Genomic DNA, 21519 nt, shown 5'->3' with positions numbered 1-21519 from the left:
TAGAAATAAAAAGTTTCAGTAGTTCCAAGATTACACAAAATCTAGGCATGGGATAAAAAAGTTTATTTGAAGAAAGTTTATTTTTTTTCCTTCTTGTGTATTTTTTGTCTTCTTAATGGCGCTACAGGCTCCTTTTTTCAATATTTTATTTAGTTATAGAGTCATTTCCACGTACTAACATATTTCTGAAATTGGGCTCTGTACCGCCATTCTTTATTATATTACGAATATGTGTGCCAAATATCTTGACATGACAAAATATTCAAAATTAGAGCCGCAATCTTGGAACGCGTTTGTTGCTACCTGTTGATCGCTACTGTAGCCTCGTTAATAGTTATTTATGATATAAGTGCTAAAAGTACACGTTTAAGGCACGCATGTGAAAGTTTGCAGAATGAGCGTTAGCGAGTTCTGCAATTCACATGAGTGCCTTAAAAATGTACTTTTTAACACGCATATCATACAATATTTTTTCTACAAACGTAATTACAGGACAATATCTACAAAAATTTTACTTGAACTTGACTGACATTCCATTTTTATATTTTTTTGACATTACATCAAAATTGCCTATACGGTCAATACGAACTGCAGTGCCTTAAAATTTTTAAAGCACTAGTGCCTTAAAGTAGCATTTTTAACGCTCGTATGGAGTGCTAAAAAATGCATTTATCTACTCTATGTCATATTATGTATTATAAGTTTTTAGTTTGTGAAAACTGTCATTATAGATAGCAGTGCGTGAAGGGTTTAAAGTGTGCGTGAAGTAATAATGTATTTTAAATGGGATTTACTTTTTCGCACACTTTCAATGGGTTTTTTGGCACACTTTCATATAATCAAATATCCTTAACTTTCGTGTTGTCATGGTGATGACAATATGAGCAATGACTTACAACAAAATTTTTGACAATTTGTGGTTTGAAAGTAGTTAGGATTTTTAAATGTCAAAGTTCTAAAAATTGTAGAATAGAAATGAATTCCATTGACGAAGAGTTATTGTATGAAATAATATTGTATGAAACTGTGCGTGAAGTACTTTTTGCGAACTTAAGCGATGTATAGCACTCGCTCCGTTGTCGTTCGTGCTCTAAAAATCGCGTACGTTCGCAAAAAAGCATACTTCACGAACTGTTTCGCCAATCGTAGTTTTATTAACCAATGCTTACATTTTTTAAAATACGTGGTATATTGAGATATTATACAATACTTTTAGTGTGTTAGTAAATGCCTAAGGATTTTAGTTACGTATTTTTATTAATATTATTATTTTTTTATTTATAATAAAAAATTGTTTATATTTTTTTTTTATTAAGTTCTCTTCGTTTTATTATGATAATAACTAAATGGCATGAAGTCAGGAAACTCTCAAAACTAAGGTTTTATTGTTTTTGTAAATATTTGATAAATTGTTTTTTGTAGAATAGGTATGTACGTGAGATTATATTTGTGATTGACATATCTTTGATTATCTTAATAAAATGCTAATCTGTTGATTTTGGCCATGATGAGGTAGTATTTTTTTGTGATTAAAGTATGTATTATAATCTTTAGATATTATTTTCAATTGAATCTGTAAAGTAGTAAAAACCAGATTGAACATAATTAAAGCTACTTTAAAATAAATAAAACTACAAAAATTGTGAAAGAGTGCAATGATCTATCGAAAAGACTTTTTTCTATGGATGCTATACAATGTGCAATTTCTGTCACTGCTTACATACATTCAAAACGAAAAATTTCTCATGCAGTGAAAAAAGTCGGCTATTGCAGTGAGAAATATTTTTTAATTAAAACAGTACATTAAAACAGTATGACGTCAACAAATTTGTCCATTCGAAATGCGGATTTACCGCCGATTGTTAAGAATAAGCTGGACCAGCAGAACTACGAATGAAGAAGTACTGGAAATAATAAACACACGTTCGCATCTGCTGAATACTATCCAAATTAGAAATACGTCATATCTAGGACACATAATGCATCATAGGAAATTTCAGCAGCTTCAGGTAATATTAGGAGTGAGAGCGGTAGCATACACGGACGATCTAGCGCTATTGGTCGAAGACGATACAAATTGGGGAATAACAGGAAAAGTAAATGAAGCGATACGAACGACCGCGGCGTGGATAGAAAAGAACGACCTAAGACTAGCAGTAGAAAAGACAGAAGCAATAATCTTGAGGGGACCAAGAAAGAGAAACGAGATAACTTTTAAATATCAAGGCTCCGAAATAAGACTCCAAAGGACAGTTAGGTAGAACAAAGAAGCATGTTGGAAGGCGGAAAAGAGGACCTCAACACTGAACAAATTAATGCCCAACATCGGTGGGCCCCGATCCCAAAAGGGAACAGTAGTGCCACAATCAATATTATTCATAATACTATATGGGGCCCCAGTGTGGCATGAGGTCCTTCGGATGAAAAAATACAAAGACATGCTTCTCAGGGCCCAAAGAAAACCCCTGATCAGGGTGTGCAGTGCGTACAGAACTGTATCAACCATTGCCTTGCGGGTGGTGGCTGGTTCTGTACCTGTGCACATCCTGGTCAGGGAGATAGTCCGAATGTACCGGAGGGGCAACGGGGCAATAGGTTCAGGGCCACAGGAAAGAGCTACAAGTCTAGAGATGTGGCAGAGGGAATGAGCAGCAGAAGTCGAAAAGGAGGACTGGACGAGATCCCTGATCCCGGACGTAGTGAGGTGGTACGGGTGTCGGCATCGGCGCGTCAACTATTACTTCACACAGACGGGGTATGGATCGTTCAGGAAATATACCCATCGTATAGGGAAAACCGAGAACGATATATGTCCTGAGTGTGGGGTGGTGGATGACGCGCAGCATATCGTATTCGTATGCCCCGCATATGACGCGGGGCGTGCCGAGCTGCTGCTGGGCCTGGGATCCCCTCTAGGTGAGCCTGGCGAGCTAATCGATAAAGCTATAGACAGCAAGCGAGACCTTGACCTGATCATTGCTTTTGTCACAAAGACCATAAAGCATAAAGAAGAAAAAGAGAGGCGACTGCAGGCGGGATGAGCGTTTATTTATTTAATAACGGTGTCTTGTGTCGTAGAAGGCAGCCAGCGGAGGGAGGACAATTTACATCGAAACTTATTACTGTCTGCCTATATATATATATATATATATATATATATATATATATATATATATATATATATATTTTTTCTATTTTATCTGGTTTTACTCATTTTTTATTAATTGTATTGTGCTTTATTTATTTATTTACTTTAATTATTTATTAATTTAATCAATATTATTTCTACAATTTTTTATCGCTTTTTTTTAACAAATTTTATTCATTTATTTATTTGGTCTACATCGTAACAGATAGCCAGTATGGGAAAGACTCTCTACATCTGGTCCATGTCGACTGTCTTGTGTATTGTTTTCGTTCTGTCTATTTTCTGTTTTATTTGTTATTTCTTTGTTCTGTCCTGGGGCAGCTAGTGGGGGAGGGCATTTTACATCCAACCTCGCTGACTGCCTCCCTTTTTAACCTGGAGTAAATGGGTATGAGTGCGAGTGTGAATTGATGAATGTATGAATGATTAGTGTTACTCGTAATTGCCAACTGGTTCTGTTTTGCTAGTTCCATCGTAGATGGGGGGCTCACTGGTCGCCCAGCTCGCACATGGGTTGCGCGTGGACGGTCGCTTCACCGACCGGTCTGGCACAAGGCTTGTGCGGGAGGGAGGAGGCCACCCAATCCATGGAATGCACGCGAAGGGTGCCAGAGGGGAGTTAGGAGTAAGGTCGACGGGTCAGACATGCTCGCTAAGAGCGGTTCCAGACCCGTCGGCTGGAGAAAGAGGGGGTGGGTTTAGTCGGTAGGCGGCCCGTCAAGATGAAGTAGGACGGACTGAATCCGACACACCTGGGACACCTCCCAGACGGTCTTGCGAAGATTCCCACGAAAAAGGTAATATTAGAAGGCAAGATCGAAGACAAAAGGGGTATAGGAAGAAAGAAAAAATATTGGCTACGAAACATCAGAAATTAGACCCAAACAACAGGAAATGTCTTCATTTATCAAGCCCAGAACAGAGAGAAATTTGCCATAGTGATCGCCAACTTTAATATAGAAAACACTCAGGAGGAGGAAGCAATCCTCAGCATTATAATCATCAATTAGCCAATCGCGTCCACTGCTGGAGATTGGCATCCCTCAGTTCTTTCCAGTGTTCTCCACACTGGGTCGCGTGTATCCAGTTTCCAGCTACTCTTTTTATGTCGTTGGTCCACCTAGTCAGTGGTTGTCCACGGCTTCTTTTAGGGTTTTTTTGTTATGTTGTCTTGAAGGCCAAGGCTCACGTTCAGCATTGCACGTTCCATATATTTCCCTATAATTATGCTGAGGATGGAACTATGGAACGTGCAATGACTCAACTCCGTACAACAGTATAGGAAAGATATAACATCGTAGTAACCTGATTTTTATGGGTATCGACAGTTGGGATGGCGGTTTTTGACAAAACACCGGTTTTCGGTTATACCGGTTTTTTTGCTTACGGTTTAACCTGGCGGTTATAACCGGCCAATTGGACGTTGGAAAAACCGGTTTTCGGTTTTTTTATTCCAATAGGTTACAAAATTACATTTACAATACACTTTAGTTTGCGATACTCCATTCTACTCGATATCAATATGATCAAATTTAGTAGTATCGAAAGAACATATATTACTTTTAACAAGTTTGTATATTTGTAGAATAGGTAAATTTTAACTCATTTATTACTTCCTGTATGAGTGTATCGTTTTGAAAACGTAGCGAAATTTTTGGAGATTCGTATTCGTAATTAGTAATTCGATATTCATAGTCAGAGCATTATTTTTGGTAATCAGAAAAAGTCGTTCACCTACTTTTAATGTCAAGAGTTAAGTGTGAAAAATAGATGATGTTTGCATCTAATTCAACCAGATCACTTCTTATGTAAATATTATTATTACAAATACCTTTTCAAGGAAATATTATAATAAAACTTAATAATTGTTCTGGCTGATGTGAGATTGCACTTTCAGTTTGCTTCTGTATTTTATAAAATAAAATAAAATTTTAATTATGGTTTTGTTTGGAATAATTACTTGAGAATAATAATTATGATTGGGATCCGAAACAATACCTAACCTAATCCTAATCACCGTAAAAACTTAATAACCGGTTTTTTACTTTAAAAAGAAAAACCGGTTATAACCGGGACAAAAAAACAATCGGTAAAACCGGTTATTGCGAAGTAAAAAAACCGGTTTTAGGTTTAAACCGGTAGGTTTTTCCCCGACAAGTCATGACATTTGAATAACTTTGCCATTTTTTGAAAAGCAGATCTTGCTTTCTCTATCCTACATTTGATTTCTATGGAATGGTCCCAATTTTCATTGACGTTGGTACCAAGGTAGGTGATACCAAGTATGTTGCGCTTAAAAAAGGGATTTTACAAAGTTGCTTATATCCAATTATGTGACAATGTAGAGAAGTGTAATACAGGGGTACATTTGGTGTAATTACTGATAGAGAAATAAAGGGGAATGTGTTAGAAGTTGTAACAACTCTTAACAAAATCTTGCGAGTGGCATTTCTACTTTATAAAGAAGTCCTAAATGTTATTTATTTGTATTCACCTCAAGTCGAATTAGGCTTGATTGATAATGGATATGCGAAGAAATATAAATTTTCTAAAACGGGTTTGGAAGTATGGAAGGCAGATCAATTCGTATCCGATTAAAGAGTTATAATACAGTCGAACCAGATCATTGGAATAGCCTTCATTCCAAGCAAAAGAATTCCTATAACCGGGATATTCTAATAATCGATCATTGGTGGCTAGTAGAAACGTTTCGAGACTTCAAATTTGTATTCCTTAAACCGGGATATTCCTAATAAGCGGGTTCGACTGTATCTCGAAAAATATAAGACATTAAGAAGACTGTATAAGATATAAAATTTAGACCAGGGCATTTAGCACAAAATAAATCAATTTTTAAATACAGCATCTAGAGACTTGCAACTTTTTATAGTATGTTCAGAATGACGCCAGGAAAAAAGTCTACTACCTATACAAAAATAGATGGAAATGCATGATTGTAATTTAAAATGCACTGACCCCCGGAGCACCTGGTGCCCAGGGTCATTGTAAGGGACGTCATTTATTGGAGTTTAGATGGTTTTCGGCATTAAATTGATGCAAACGGATTACCCATGGATTTTTGAGGTCGCTAAAGACAAATATGCCATTAGAATTGACCGAAACTAAAAAAAAGGTCAAGGAGAGGAAATTTTAGGCAAATATAGGCAGAGCCGTGCGGTACATCTTTTCAGTATGATGCAAGTCTTCGAAATGCCGCCCCTTAAGTATTATTGAAACTTAACTTTTATTTTTATTAAATGAACCTACACAAAATGAAGGACAACTTTTATTTTAAAAACAAAACATACTTTAAATTAAATGAAATATGTATTAACACTAAATAACATTTACAAACATTACAATTTTGTCCTTCTTACTGACTTTAATTTTGGTAAACTCGTTAATCAGATTGGTTAAAGTAGCAGCTAGTCCTCTATTGAAATAAGTGGTATATTTTTTAGTTTTGTTTGTCTTATAGTTTATAGTAAATAGTTTTTAAGTAAATAGTTTTTAATAATTTTTAATTTTGAAAAACTTCTTTACCCACTAGCTACCTAGACAAAGAGTGTTAATAAAATTCTTAATGGTACAACTATATTTGGGTATAAAGAAATTTGGTTATTTTGGCACAAACAGTTCAAAATCTCAAAACCTTAAAAAGAAGGTTTCATGGAGTATGGTATCATTTTTGAGATATATCACGCAATTTTTTGTAGAAGATCATTTGGCTCTATATCCTATTCTTATTCTTTTTCTATTGAAAGTATTGAGTGCAGATTCATACAATATTTTTCTAGTGTTTTATCATCTGTTTTCCTCCATTAAAAATATCATATAAAAATTTAAAATTTTTATTATGAGTTTCTATGTAGAAGCGAAAATCGACCAATCAAAAAATGAATGGCAATGTCTAAAATATAGGTGAAACATTATTTAATTTAAATTTATCTTCCTTTGTTAAGAACTCATCCACAGATTTTTCATAATCAAATTGGCGATTTTTTCTCCTGGCTCCAATTTCATTTTCAGCTGGAAATTCGGAACATATATCAAGATTTTTTGCAATTTCATTACAATAATTTTCATTTGGTCCTAGCCAGATTGTTTGTAACTTTTAATATTTTCTATAGTTTCTGACAACATTCTTACACAATCTGACAAATTTATAGTTACATGTTACAACATCTTCGAGACTGAATTTTTATGAAATACAATATCATGCCAAAAAACTACGCCGCAGCACTTAACGGTTTTAGAGTTAGTTGTGAAACATGTTATTTTCAGAACTTCTCAACGCTTTGTAGAACCAGAAAAAAGTGTAAAGTTCTTGTATATATTACAAAAAAGGTTGTTGTTTCTGTAGGAGAAAACGCTGCGTCATCTATGGCTAATTTTTAAGAGTGGTATGCGCAGGGCACCTAAAGCGCTTTCGGATATTTTTTAAGTAGGTATTCTATTTTACACATCCTTTCTTGTTCCTTTCATATCGGTCCCGTTATCATAACCTTGTCCTCTAAGCCATTTTAACTCAAGACCTAACTTTTCCCAATTTGTCAAAAAAGTTCTGTTAAACCTTCAGTGGTTGAATCACTAGCTTCAAAAAAAAACAATAAAAACATTCTTCGATATTATTATTTGTTCTCACAAGAATTAAAAGCGACAATTCTTATCGTCAATGCGAGCTGTTCAATATGATTTACGTCTGGGGTACAATCGGCGATTATCGAAAAATATTTGGCGATTTTTGCTATTTCGACAATTTTGTTTAAAATAATATTACCCATTAAACTTATCAATTCATCTTGCCTACTGTTGCTTAAATAAGTCACAAACCATGTATCAGACTCTCTTTGAACTATCCTGATATGTTCTTCCATTACTGGATCAAACTCAGAGAGCAATTGTACTAACTTAAAAAAGTTTTCGTTATTAGGTTGAAACAAATGATCAGTGTTGTTCCACGAAAAACTAAACATTGTATGTAGGGCCAAAAGTCTAATTATTTTCAAAACTTCTCTACAATAATGTTGAATTATCCATTATTATATTAGATTTTACTGATTATGCCGCCCCCTTGTGATGCCGCCTGATGCGGCTGCCTCACCGCATCATAGCACCGCACGGCCCTGAATATAGGTAGGTATGCTCATATGTAATGGGGTTCGTAAACATCAAAGAGCAGCAAGAGAACTATCAATATTAATAAAAAATAAATGGAGAAAACACATACTGGATTACCAGCAAATGAATGAACTAATCATGGAAATTAGGATGAACATATTTGTACTGCCAACAATAATTTTTGGAGTATGTATATAAAATGAATGACAATGCGACCATAATAGAAAAGGAAGGGTACAAAACCCCCATAAAATTTTTATGGGGTGTACAAGTTTCACTGTTATTTTTTAAAGATTTTTCTGTCATAAATATGCCACATGCCCATTTTCAATAAAAAATTCTCTAATAGTTTTCTATATACTTATTGGAAAAAATCGATTTTCATTTTATACTTTCAAAAGGCTGTAACTATTTTTACTTGCCCATTTGTACTAAGGTACGTTAGGTTTAATCGAACTATTTTTGGTCCTAGAATATGTGATTTAATTTATGACTTGCCTTCTTGTTACACCCTGTGCATGTAAAACCAAATACCGATTGTATCCGAGGTTGCAGATTTGAACTTAAGTTTAGAAGAGACTATTAAGAGTTATAACACTTTTAAGTATTTAGAGTCAATGACAAGCCGAAATGGTACCTACTTTATGAAAGATATAGAAATGAAAAGAGCACGGAGACAACAAACCACGAAAGCACTTCATGAAGTGATATGAAACAACGTTATAACTAGGGAGCGGATTTATATGCGATCAATTTTGATGAAATATGCGCATATATATACAGTAAAAAATTACGAAATATGCGCAAGATATGCACAAAAATTCAAAAAATGCGCATATCGAGAAACCACAAATTATCTATTCTATTCTATTCTAGGGGGTTCTTTTAAAGGGGGGCCGGCAATCTTATTTATTATCTTTGAAATAAAATCGTTATTTTTTATATATGCAATTTATTCACATTTTTTTCAAAAACTGGTACCAATAGTTACCTATTTAAAATAAAACAACAATATCACTATTATATCTTCGATTATAATTCACTACAATGTGTTTTTCCAAATTTTTTACGAGGAAACATTTTCTTTGATCAGATAAAATATTTTTATAACTAGAAAAACTCCTTCCAACATCAACAGAAGTAATTGGGGCGTATTTAAAATAACTTGTTAAAGCCGAAAATTCTGCACCAAAATCAATTGCAAAATTTTCATTAAAAATTTCGCATATTATGTCCTCCAAAGTGTTTAAGCCGTTTGAAGACGGGATCTGATCTAAAGCATGAATATTTCAATTTCCGTTAGAAAATCGTAAAACTATGGTTAAAGGTGTAAATTCTCTTAACAATATGGGATTTAAAAGAATCACCAGAATTATATAATTGGGATACAAATTGTACTAAATATAATAAAAGTAAATAAAATTCGTATTTCCCGGTAAACCATCCTTCATCATTTTAACATCCTACAATCATTTTATAACGGCGTACTATAAGCACTATAACTACTTTATGTAAAGATCGGGTATTTTCTAAGAAAAAATGAAAAGGCAGTGAATAAAGCCGTCTCTCTTCAGGTAGTTCTCGAATTAATAGATAGGACAGCCTGTGCGGGGAAATATCTGTGGCTTGGTTCTAAAAGGGCCAATGTCAATATTTTACTTTTTTGTACAGCTTTATTTAAAATTTAATATTGACAAAATAAAACGGAATAAATTGACATTGGCCATTTTAGCACCAAATGAGATACTGTGGCTTGGTGTTAAAATGGCCAATGTCAATTTTTTGCGTTTTGTTTGGTCAATATTAAATTTTAAATAAAGCTGTACAAAAAAGTAAAATATTGACATTGGCCCTTTTAGAACCAAGCCACAGATATTTTTTGTCGAATTAAAAAATTTAAATTTTTTTTGGACTTAAATGTTTTTAGATAGGCACAAAATATGCATGTTTCTTTAAAAATATGCAAACTTTAGTAAAGTTCTCAAATATGCGAAATATGCATGCAATATGCATTTAGCATAAAATCCGCTTCCTAGTTATAACCAAAGAAAAAGAATGTGTGTGTACTTTGTACGCACGTAAGAGGTTATACTTCTATTATATGATTTCAACGAAATAAAATACTTTAAACAGTTTATTTTTATTTTATTTAAATATTAAACTAATTTTAATAAATACCACTTTCCAAAAATCCAAAAATTAAAAAAAGCAACAACTATCCGCATTTGAACCCTGCACCTCTCGATCTGTAGTCGAATGCTCTAACAATGATCCACGACAGCAGTGTTTATATGGTTTTTCGGAAATTATAACAAATGACGGTAACAAATGGACGAAGTTTTAATCATATGTATTATCTTACTCCCGAGGAAGACAAATTCAAGGACACAAAAAATATACTAAATATATTTATTACAAATACTAATAGATTTTTCCACCCTTTTTTTGCACTGATACATATTTAACTTAAAAGATTTAGCAACGAACTCCAAACTGTGTGTGTGCGCATGCGCGCAGAATAACAGAAATTCACTCCCAATCGCGCCTAAAGAGGTATAACTTAAAAAAAGAGTTCTTTTAGAGATAGTACTGAATATTACCCTATATGGAGTGGAAGTATGGTGAATAACAACAACAATACGAAATAAAATATGATCGGTTGAATTGGACTTAATGAGAACATGTCTACAAATCACCAGATAGGATAGCATAAGAACAGAGGAAATTTGGAACAGGATGGAAGTAGAATGCTCAATTACAAAAAAGTTGGAAAACAGAGCCCTGCACTGGTACAGGCATGTACAAAGAATGCCAGAGTACAGGTGGCCGAAAATAAATTGGAATGAGACCCGCCGGGAAGAAGACGGAGAGGAAGGCCTGCTATAAGATGGAAAACTTATATAGGAAATGCTATGATATATAGAGACCTCACAGAAGGTGACTGGAAGAATAGAGTGCTGTGGAGGACGAAAACGGCGAACTCATAATGGGAAAAAGCCGAAGAATGAGAAAAAGAGGAAGATGGATTGTAAAGAGTTAATTATATTCCAGTCACTTATGTGTGTCCTTCAAATGTATGTACAAAAGTTTAGCAACTATCTATCCTTTCACACATTAGGTATGTCGGAAAATATGTTCCAGTGTTTTGCTTATACATTTAGATCAAAATCTAACAAAATATAGCACGAGATAGTTAGGGATTAATAATAATTGTCAACGTTCATCTATTTATATAATTGTAGAAATATCACATACCTGTTTTTTTCAAATAAATAAATTGTTTCCATTTGTGTTAGTAACAATTCGACATCAACATCTCTCAAGATTTCTTTAGAGAGTAGTTCTGTAATCTTAGCATCGTGGCTTACCACAAATGGTACAAAAATCGCTAGCAATAGTAAAACTTTCATGGTTCTCAATATAAAAAATACTTTATCTTTAATACATAAGACTGCGGTAACTAATCCACGAAAATACAATAATATACCACTTAAATATTGATTCGTATGAATATTTAATCATATTAAGTTTTGAAATGTGTTTATTTTTTTATTGTGAGACAACGTAATATCGATAACATGATATTATTTTTTCGAATATGATAATACATTTAATCTGTTACTATGAGATTGGGAAAATATTTTTTTGTTGCCAACATGTACCTATTCAACAGCGTTTATACACTGTACATTACAAATTAGTATTCAATATCATGTATCATTCCTAAAGTACATCTCTCCCTTCAATCTTAACAGAACCAACTTCGAATTAAAAGAACTCTACAATGACACCGATATTGTCCAAGAAATTAAATCACAGCGACTAAGATGGGCAGTCCACCTGCACAGACTTCATAAAGAGAGACTTGTAAGACTGGTATGGGAGGAGATTCCTACAGGCAAAAGACCACTCGGACGTCCCAGTGTCGTAAATATGTGTGTGGTTACTGCCTTCTAGGTCCCAATTAATTAAAACTCTATTGTATTCTACACAAAAGTTTATATTTTCCCTATACTAAACTGGTATTTTATAACCTATCACTAGTTCACCTACTTTCACGTCGTGTCTTTTCGTCTTTTTTTTTTCGTTCACTAATTCACTTCATCAAAACAGTGTCCACAGTGGATGAAATTGATCCTAACTTTTAAATAGTCTTTTAGTGCCTATAAGCCGTAACTAGTCTAATTGTAATAAAATCTCGAATTTGATACTTCCTAAGCTAAGCTAGATATTACCTAAACTTCTATTAAATGGTATATAAAAAAAGAATTTAACGTTACTTTACTATTTCATCTTATTATTTCAGTCTTATTTTGATTTATTTATATACGCCTTACTAACTTTAAAATATTGTACCTATAATAAAAATGTAATCTCTCTAAAAAATTTCTGTGTCTCTAAAAAACTTCTAATAACTCTCTTGTACCTATAATAAAGATTTAATATCTCTAAGAACTTCACTTTTTGTGTCCCTTTGCTTACTATCTACTAACACTATTGTAAGATTTTGTCTATCCTTAATTCAAACATTTCCATTTTCCGCGAAAATTTAACCTGAATTCATTATCTACATTTAAAAATAAGTTATTTATAATTTACGTTACTTTAGAGAAAAAAAATTTACAGCTTTAATTCTTAGACATATTTCAATGATTAGCTACTTATTTGCTTAGTATCTTCTTAATTTTGCTACTTTTCTTGAAATTTTTATGTGTCTTCTTTCATTTTTCCCACATATTTTACTAAAAATTCTCTTTTTTCTTTCTTTTCTTCTTGTCTGGTACTACAACTCATATAATTAATTTTTCTTCATATAATAGCACTTCTACAGTGTATATAATTCATCTTCATATACATATTTCATATAACAATCATATATCATTTCATATAACATCATAATCATCACTTCATATACTAGCTCCGATACCTTCGTTTTACCTTAATAAAAGAGGTTTCACTCGGATGTCTTAGTTCTCCGCCAATATTAACCCGAATTTTCGTCCTGATCTGTACGCACCATTTAGGTGGTATAGTTAACTCAAAACACGAAATAGGTATTTTATGCGGTTCAAATTCTTCTAAAAATATCACAACCTCAATCCCTTGCTTTGAGGCCGTTGTTTATTCACGAATAATCATGAATAAAATAGGTACCCTTCAAAACACAGCGTGGATCTCTAATAAGCTTTTAAGCTTCCATAAATCATTAGTACCTTCCTAATTTGACAAGAGCAGTGGGTTTCTTATTGTCTCTAGTTGCCTCATAATATTTAGCTTATAATATTGTTAGTTCTTCTTCCTATCTATATAGTTCTTCTTCAAATTCCTTATCTCGACGCATCAGGTCGGTTCGTTAAAAATATATATCTTGCTTATAGCAATGTTTATCGTATGTCATCACTAATCATTATTTATTAAAAAAAAATAATTTATATATCATTTATCGCACAAAAATTATTAATTCAGGTTCATATCATAAAAAATTTAACACGAAATCGATGAAAATGTACTAAATTTACTCATAAATATTAATAATAAAACAACTGGCTAATAAAAATTCAATAATAGTATACATATTCGACGAAAATTCAATAAAATTCAAAAATAGCATATGCAAAAGTTAGGTAAAAATATTCAAAAATCAGTTCATATCTCAAAATTCGATAGAAATTTTTGGAAAAAATTCGATATTCCACAAACTATTCAAACATAACCGTACTAAAAATCGAAATCGGATAGAGATTTTTCAAATAAATTCGATAAAATTTAAAATTCAATAATAGCATATATAACAAACTTCGATAAAAATATTCAATTCAAAAATCACTTCATGTTTCAAAATTCATAGATATTCTTAAAAAAAAATCGATACTTCATAAACTATTCAAAAATCAGCAAAGATAAATATTCAATGTGCAATAATAATATGTATATAAAAACCGAGGGAGGCATTTTCAATAAAGATAGACTAAATTTCTTACTTACATTTTATCACTTTGTCTTTTCACTGGGTTGGGGTCCTATATTCTTCCTGGGTCCTGGTCAGTTTTCGCCGTCTTCGTTTCCAAGCTGGTGCCGCCATCTTTGTTCCTTACCTGGCAGGATCCTGTCAGGATCGCCATGTCGTAAATATGTGTGTGGTTACTGCCTTTTAGGTCCCAATTAATTAAAACTCTATTGTTTGGTTCAAATACATTATATTTACAATCACCTCCATCAGCCTAACCATAACAATGTGTTTACATTTAACAGTAACGACCTACTACAACAATAATAATAATGATTATGATATCATCGGGCGTTTACTTATATATTAGAATGAACTTTGCAACCTCACGCGTCGGCCTTGGTCAAGGGCGGACAATTTATGATATGCTTTACTTTCAATCAAACATCTTTTGTACAGGGTGATATTATAATACCACAATGCGATGGAGAGATAACATCCAAGCAGATCTCCGAAAAATGAACATCCCATTTGACCCTAGGTTGATGGAAGACCGAAGAAATTGGAAGAAAGTTGTACAGTCAGCCAGGACCCACCCAGGGTTGTAGCGCTACGTGATGATGATGATGAATCCTGACCCCTAGGAGGAAGTGTAGTGATCGACGTGATGTCCGTCTCCAATAGGGCTTGTTATTCACAGTCATTTGTTTCGAGCTTCTGTCATGTGTCACATGATATTAATATATCTACGTCATACGTTATTGGTATATACCATTGACACAAACCAAAGACGTATGACGTAGATATATTAATATTATGTGACACATGACAGAAGCTCGAAACAAATGATAGTCGATGAAAAGCCCTATGATCTCTGTCTCTGGTCATTTCTTTTAACTCATGCACAGTGTCGCACCAGCACGTGTTAGCGCCTGTGTGCAAAACAATGGAGCCCAAAAATCGTTAAAATAACTAAGTAAAAATTAATCTTTGGCGTATCAACATAAAAAACTAAAGATACAGGTAAACGTGAAAATAAATATCCATTTCAGAAAAAATTCACTTTTAGCGCCTTCAGTTTGGAAAATCTTTTTATAACATGGTGAATATCATCTAATATTGACGACTCTATAGAGATGATAGATAAAGTCAACCGCTCTTGACTGATGGTCGATCGTAAATAATGTTTTATAGGTTTCAGTTTAGAAATAGATCGTTCAGCAGTGGCAACAAATATGGACATAATACGAAGAGCTGTTTTTTGGATAAACTTAAGTTAATTCAAGTATTATTCCAGTTCTCAATATAAGTATGGTTCCAGAGATGAAGAGACGGCAATTGCGACATATACGCATGTCGGTTGATTACGAGATAGAGTTTGATCGGGTACAGTACGCCAAAATAATGTAAATAGGTACTAAAAGAAGCAGGAATTGAGAACCAAGATCTGAAAGTAATTTGAAACATTTACTGGAATCAGACTGCAAACCTCAGAGTTAAAGGTGAACACACCGAATACGTGAAATGCGTGTCATCATTATTTAATTCTTTTAACAAAGGCTGAAGCTGTATAATTCATATATTTCTTCAAACAAATCGTCTCCTTCTATATCTAGATGATCATTAAATCTCAGTCCTTGTCCAAACCTCTACACAAAAGTTTTATTGTGATTTTTCTGTACTGTCGTTCAAACTATGTAAAAGTTACGTCTATTACGCCAGATCATCCATTTCATAAGTCCATATTTGGAATAGTTTCATATTTTTTTGCTAATTTTTTGCTAATTTATTACCACAAAAACAAATTTTTTGCTCCACCCTAACCGAGAAACAATGGTTGATGTAGCGTAATATTACGTCACATCAACGATAGCCATATCTCGCGAACCTAAAGAGCTAGAAAATCGTACGACGCGGCATATTTTTTTGCTAATTTATTGCTGTCGATCTGAATATGCAACATACCCCAAAACCACCCCTGCTTCCCTTACAGCTAAACAACACCCCCAAAAAACAACGAAAAATCTTGAAAAATGATTTTTGTGATATAGTTGACGATTGATATTTAATTGCTTATTTTTTGCTGTCATTAGCCGTAAAAAACAATTTTTTTGCTCCACCCCTAACTGAGAAACAATGGTTGATGTAGCTTAATATTATGTCACATCATCGATAGCCATATCTCGCGAACCTAAATAGCTAGAAAATCGTACGACACGGCATATTTTTTTACTAATTTATTGCTATCTGAATATGCAACATACCCCAAAACCACCCCTGCTTCCCTTACAGCTAAACAACACCCCCAAAAAACAACGAAAAATCTTGAAAAATGATTTTTGTGATATAGTTAACGGTTGAGATTTAATTGCTAATTTTTTACTGTCATTAGCCGTAAAAACAATTTTTTTGCTCCACCCCTAACTGACAAACAATGGTTGATGTAGCTTAATATTATGTCACATCATCGATAGCCATATCTCGCGAACCTAAAGAGCTAGAAAATCGTACGACGCGGCATATTTTTTTGCTAATTTATTGCTGTCGATCTGAATATGCAACATACACCAAAACCACCCCTGCTTCCCTTACAGCTAAACAACACCTCCAAAAAACAACGAAAAATCTTGAAAAATGATTTTTGTGATATAGTTGACGGTTGATATTTAATTGCTAATTTTTGCTGTCATTAGCCGTAAAAAACAAATTTTTTGCTCCACCCCTAACTGAGAAACAATGGTTGATGTAGCTTAATATTATGTCACATCATCGATAGCCATATCTCGCGAACCTAAAGAGCTAGAAAATCGTACGACGCGGCATATTTTTTTGCTAATTTATTGCTGTCGATCTGCATATGCAACATACCCCAAAACCACCCCTGCTTCCCTTACAGCTAAACAACACCCCAAAAAACAACGAAAAATCTTGAAAATGATTTTTGTGATAAAGTTGACGGATGATATTTAATTGCTAATTTTTTGCTGTCATTAGCCGCAAAAAACAATTTTTTTGCTCCACCCCTAACTGAGAAACAATGGTTGATGTAGCTTAATATTACGTCACATCAACGATAGCCATATCTCGCGAACCTAAAGAGCTAGAAAATCGTACTACGCGGCATATTTTTTTGCTAATCTATTGCTGTTGATCTGCATATGCAACATACCCTAAAACCACCCCTGCTTCCCTTACAGCTAAACAACACCCCCAAAAAACAACGAAAAATCTTGAAAAATGATTTTTGTGATATAGTTGACGGTTGATATTTAATTGCTAATTTTTTGCTGTCATTAGCCGTAAAAAACAATTTTTTTGCTCCACCCCTAACTGAGAAACAATGGTTGATGTATCTTAATATTATGTCACATCATCGATAGCCATATCTCGCGAACCTAAAGAGCTAGAAAATCGTACGACGCGGCATATTTTTTTGCTAATTTATTGCTGTCGATCTGAATATGCAACATACCCCAAAACCACCCCTGCTTCCCTTACAGCTAAACAACACCCCCAAAAAACAACGAAAAATCTTGAAAAATGATTTTTGTGATATAGTTGACGGTTGATATTTAATTGCTAATTTTTTGCTGTCATTAGCCGTAAAAAACAAATTTTTTGCTGCACCCCTAACTGGGAAACAATGGTTGATGTAGCTTAATATTATGTCACATTATCGATAGCCATATCTCGCGAACCTAAAGAGCTAGAAAATCGTACAACGCGGCATATTCTTTTGCTAATTTATTGCTGTCGATCTGAATATGCAACATACCCCAAAACCACCCCTGCTTCCCTTACAGCTAAACAACACCCCCAAAAAACAACGAAAAATCTTGAAAAATGATTTTTGTGATTTAGTTGACGGTTGATATTTAATTGCTAATTTTTTGCTGTTGATCTGCATATGCAACATACTCCAAAACCACCCCTGCTTCCCTTACAGAAGAAAAATAACGATATGCTTATTTTTATAAATATGCCACGTGTAAAAACTTCGTACAAAATGTTTTAAGAAAAAAGGAATTTTAATTTTAAGTTTCGGTTTTTTATTTTAGAGTTGACAAAAGTAATTATTTATCGCCTACATTAATAATACGATAAACAAATAATAAATAATACAATGAATTACAATTTGTATTATCAATATATTGTTAATGTTATCTTAGATTTCTTAATAAATAATGTACTTATTACATAAATTAAAAATTTTAAGTTTGTGCAGTTTAGTCCTGTCGCCAGGGGGGGTACAACGGCCTCGTTAATTCAGATGGACTTACCCAAGTTTTTTTTATGTATTTTGACCCGTAGAACCCGAATTTTTTGGGTAACAGTTGATCCGGATGTCGATAAGATTGTTATAGACCAAGAACTTGAGGAATCAAATAACAGCGATTTTTGGCAAAACAAAACAATATTTTGTATTTTTTGGGTCATTTTAAGCAAAAAATATTTCTACAAGTTTTTTAGTAGGATGCACAGTTTTCGAGATAAACGCGGTTGAACTTTCAAAAAATCGAAAAACTGCAATTTTTAAACCCGAATAACTTTTGATTAAAAAATAAAATAGCAATTCTGCTTAGCGCCTTTGAAAGTTCAAGTCAAATTATGTCGGTTTTGATTATTTGCATTGCTAAAAATTTATTGTGTTATTGTTAAACAAAGCTACAAACAACTAGTGCGTGAGTGATGTTTCTATGATTTCTCATTTAAAATCGAACGAGTAGGTAGAATAGGTACTAGTGCAATCAAGACTATTTCTACGTTACATGCGTTAAAACGCATGTAAAAGCACGGGAAACCCTACGTGTTTATAGCTTTGTTAAACAATAAAAAAATAAATTTTTACCAACGCAAATAATCAAAACCGATATAATTTGACTTAAACTTTCAAATGCGGTAAGCAGACTTGCTATTTTATTTTTTAATCAAAAGTTATTCGGGTTCAAAAATTGTAATTTTTCGATTTTTTTAAAGTTCAACGGCGTTTATCTCGAAAACTGTGCATCCTACGAAAAAACTTGTAGAAATATTTTTTACTTAAAATGGCCCAAAAAATACAAAATATTGTTTTGTTTTGCCAAAAATCGCTGTTATTTGATTCCTCAAGTTCTTGGTCTATAACAATCTTATCGACATCCGGATCAACTGTTACCCAAAAAATTCGTGTTCTACGGGTCAAAATACATAAAAAAAACTTGAGTAAGTCCATCTGAATTAACGAGGCCGTTGTACCCCCCCTGGCGACAGGACTAAGTTAGCTAATATTAAGGGCAGTTTCGAACATAACAATATCTTGAATGTTGTTTCAGCTTCATATTATTGGTTTTTTTATATTTTTTTTTACAATATATCTTTCAATACACTGAGACGAATAGTCTATTAGGAATTACTATACTGCATAGTAATCCGGGGACAGGCTTGCAAAAGCATAAAAATTACTATACTGCGTAGTAAAAATTACTATACGTATAATAAATTTTACTATAATTATATTAATTTTTATTATACGCAGTATAGTAATTTTTATGCTTTTGCAAGTCTTTCCCCGGATTACTATGCAGTATAGTAATTCTTAATAGACTATTTTTCTCGATTAGTTATAGTTATATCGATTGATCAAATGGTTTCGAGATAAAAAAACAGAGACGAAAATATTGTTTAAACGAAAATTTTTTGCTCAATTAGAAATCCAATGAAATCAATTAATTTGTGGTCATCTGATTGAATACAACCAATAAAACCAACATTATACTGAAAACAGATCCCATGGGCTGTTTTCACTCAATCATGTAGCTATGGATACCTACATTTCGTTTCATTTCGATTTTGACATTTCAAATATTCAATATTTCAAAATGTCACGGTTTGGTTGTAATACTGATGAGAATATTAATGAAATTATCGAATCAAAAATATACCAAAGAATACTGTTTACAGTAAAAAATTTGTATGGAAAGCGTTTATGGACTTTTGCAATGATAGAAAATATGAATTAGATGGAAATCGGACGGTGGAAGAATTGGCGTCGATTTTATTTTTTTTTTCATAACCAGCAAAAAATTTTCTATCCGAATAACCCTCGAACATTGATAAATGCTCAAAAATTTTTTAACAACTTTCTCAAGTTTGTTGCTTACAGGCAACAGACCTCCGCCTACAGCGTCGGTCTGTTTCCAAGCAACAAGCTTTCGAAATCTGTTATAAAATTTTTTCGAACAATAGGGAACTTGCACAATTTTTTTTTATTACATAATAATGTTCAGTTTTGTTTAAAAATGAGATTTCCAAAATTTCACGCTTCAAAAACTCGTAATAACTTAGAAATACATATTTAAAGTCTTCTTCGGTATAAAATAGTTCAAACGACCCGTGACGTCACATAGTTTTACATTAGTTATTATTATGGTTATATTTCGCTGTGTCTAGGTACACGCTAACGTGTACGCCAATAAAAAAAGTTAGGTATGAAAAAAATACACGCGAATTAAACTTCATCAAGCCAGTGACGTCATTATTTAGCGTGCGCAGTGACTGTATATTTTGGTACAAGATATTTTGATATGTTTAGTGTTTGTTTGATAGAAAAATATTTCTTAAAGGAAGGGAAGCAGAACTATTCAGATAGCCAGTGACGTCATTATTTAGCGTGCGCAGTGACTGTATATTTTGGTACAAGATATTTTGATATGTTTAGTGTTTGGTTGATATAAAAATATTTGTTAAAGGAAGGGAAGCAGAACTATTCAGATGTTTTAAACTTAATTGTAATAAATCAATGTATATATAAAAGTATATATTTAGGTTAGCAAAATAAATATATGTATTCAGTTGACATAACACGTACAAAATAATTTTTATACGTAAGTTAATTATTATAATCAACTATTCTAAATGGGAAATAATTTGGGAAATACGTTTTGGGGTATGTTGCATATTCAGATCGACAGCAATAAATTAGCAAAAAAATATGCCGCGTCGTACGATTTTCTAGCTCTTTAGGTTCGCGAGATATGGCTATCGATGATGTGACATAATATTAAGCTACATCAACCATTGTTTCTCAGTTAGGGGTGGAGCAAAAAATTTGTTTTTTACGGCTAATGACAGCAAAAATTAGCAATTAAATATCAACCGTCAACTATATCACAAAAATCATTTTTCAAGATTTTTCGTTGTTTTTTGGAGGTGTTGTTTAGCTGTAAGGGAAGCAGGGGTGGTTTTGGGGTATGTTGCATATTCAGATAGCAATAAATTAGCAAAAAAATATGCCGCGTCGTACGATTTTCTAGCTATTTAGGTT

General features: G+C 33.1%; 1 protein-coding gene across 1 annotated transcript in view; it reads right to left on the bottom strand.

Moving 5' to 3' along the window:
• The window catches only part of LOC114333563 (uncharacterized), a 40141-nt gene extending 28357 nt beyond the window's left edge, over positions 1-11784 (bottom strand). The window contains exon 1 of the mRNA XM_028283454.2: positions 11525-11784. Coding sequence (XP_028139255.1) covers positions 11525-11679 — 155 coding nt within the window. The 5' untranslated portion in view covers positions 11680-11784. The remainder of the gene's footprint in view (positions 1-11524) is intronic.
• Between the last annotated feature and the right edge of the window lie 9735 nt (positions 11785-21519).

This window comes from Diabrotica virgifera, chromosome 2, assembly GCF_917563875.1.
Source record: "Diabrotica virgifera virgifera chromosome 2, PGI_DIABVI_V3a".
Taxonomy (NCBI): Eukaryota; Metazoa; Arthropoda; class Insecta; order Coleoptera; family Chrysomelidae; genus Diabrotica; species Diabrotica virgifera.
The sequence above is the reverse complement of the archived record's forward strand: the minus strand, read 5'-3'. Positions and strand labels throughout refer to the sequence as shown.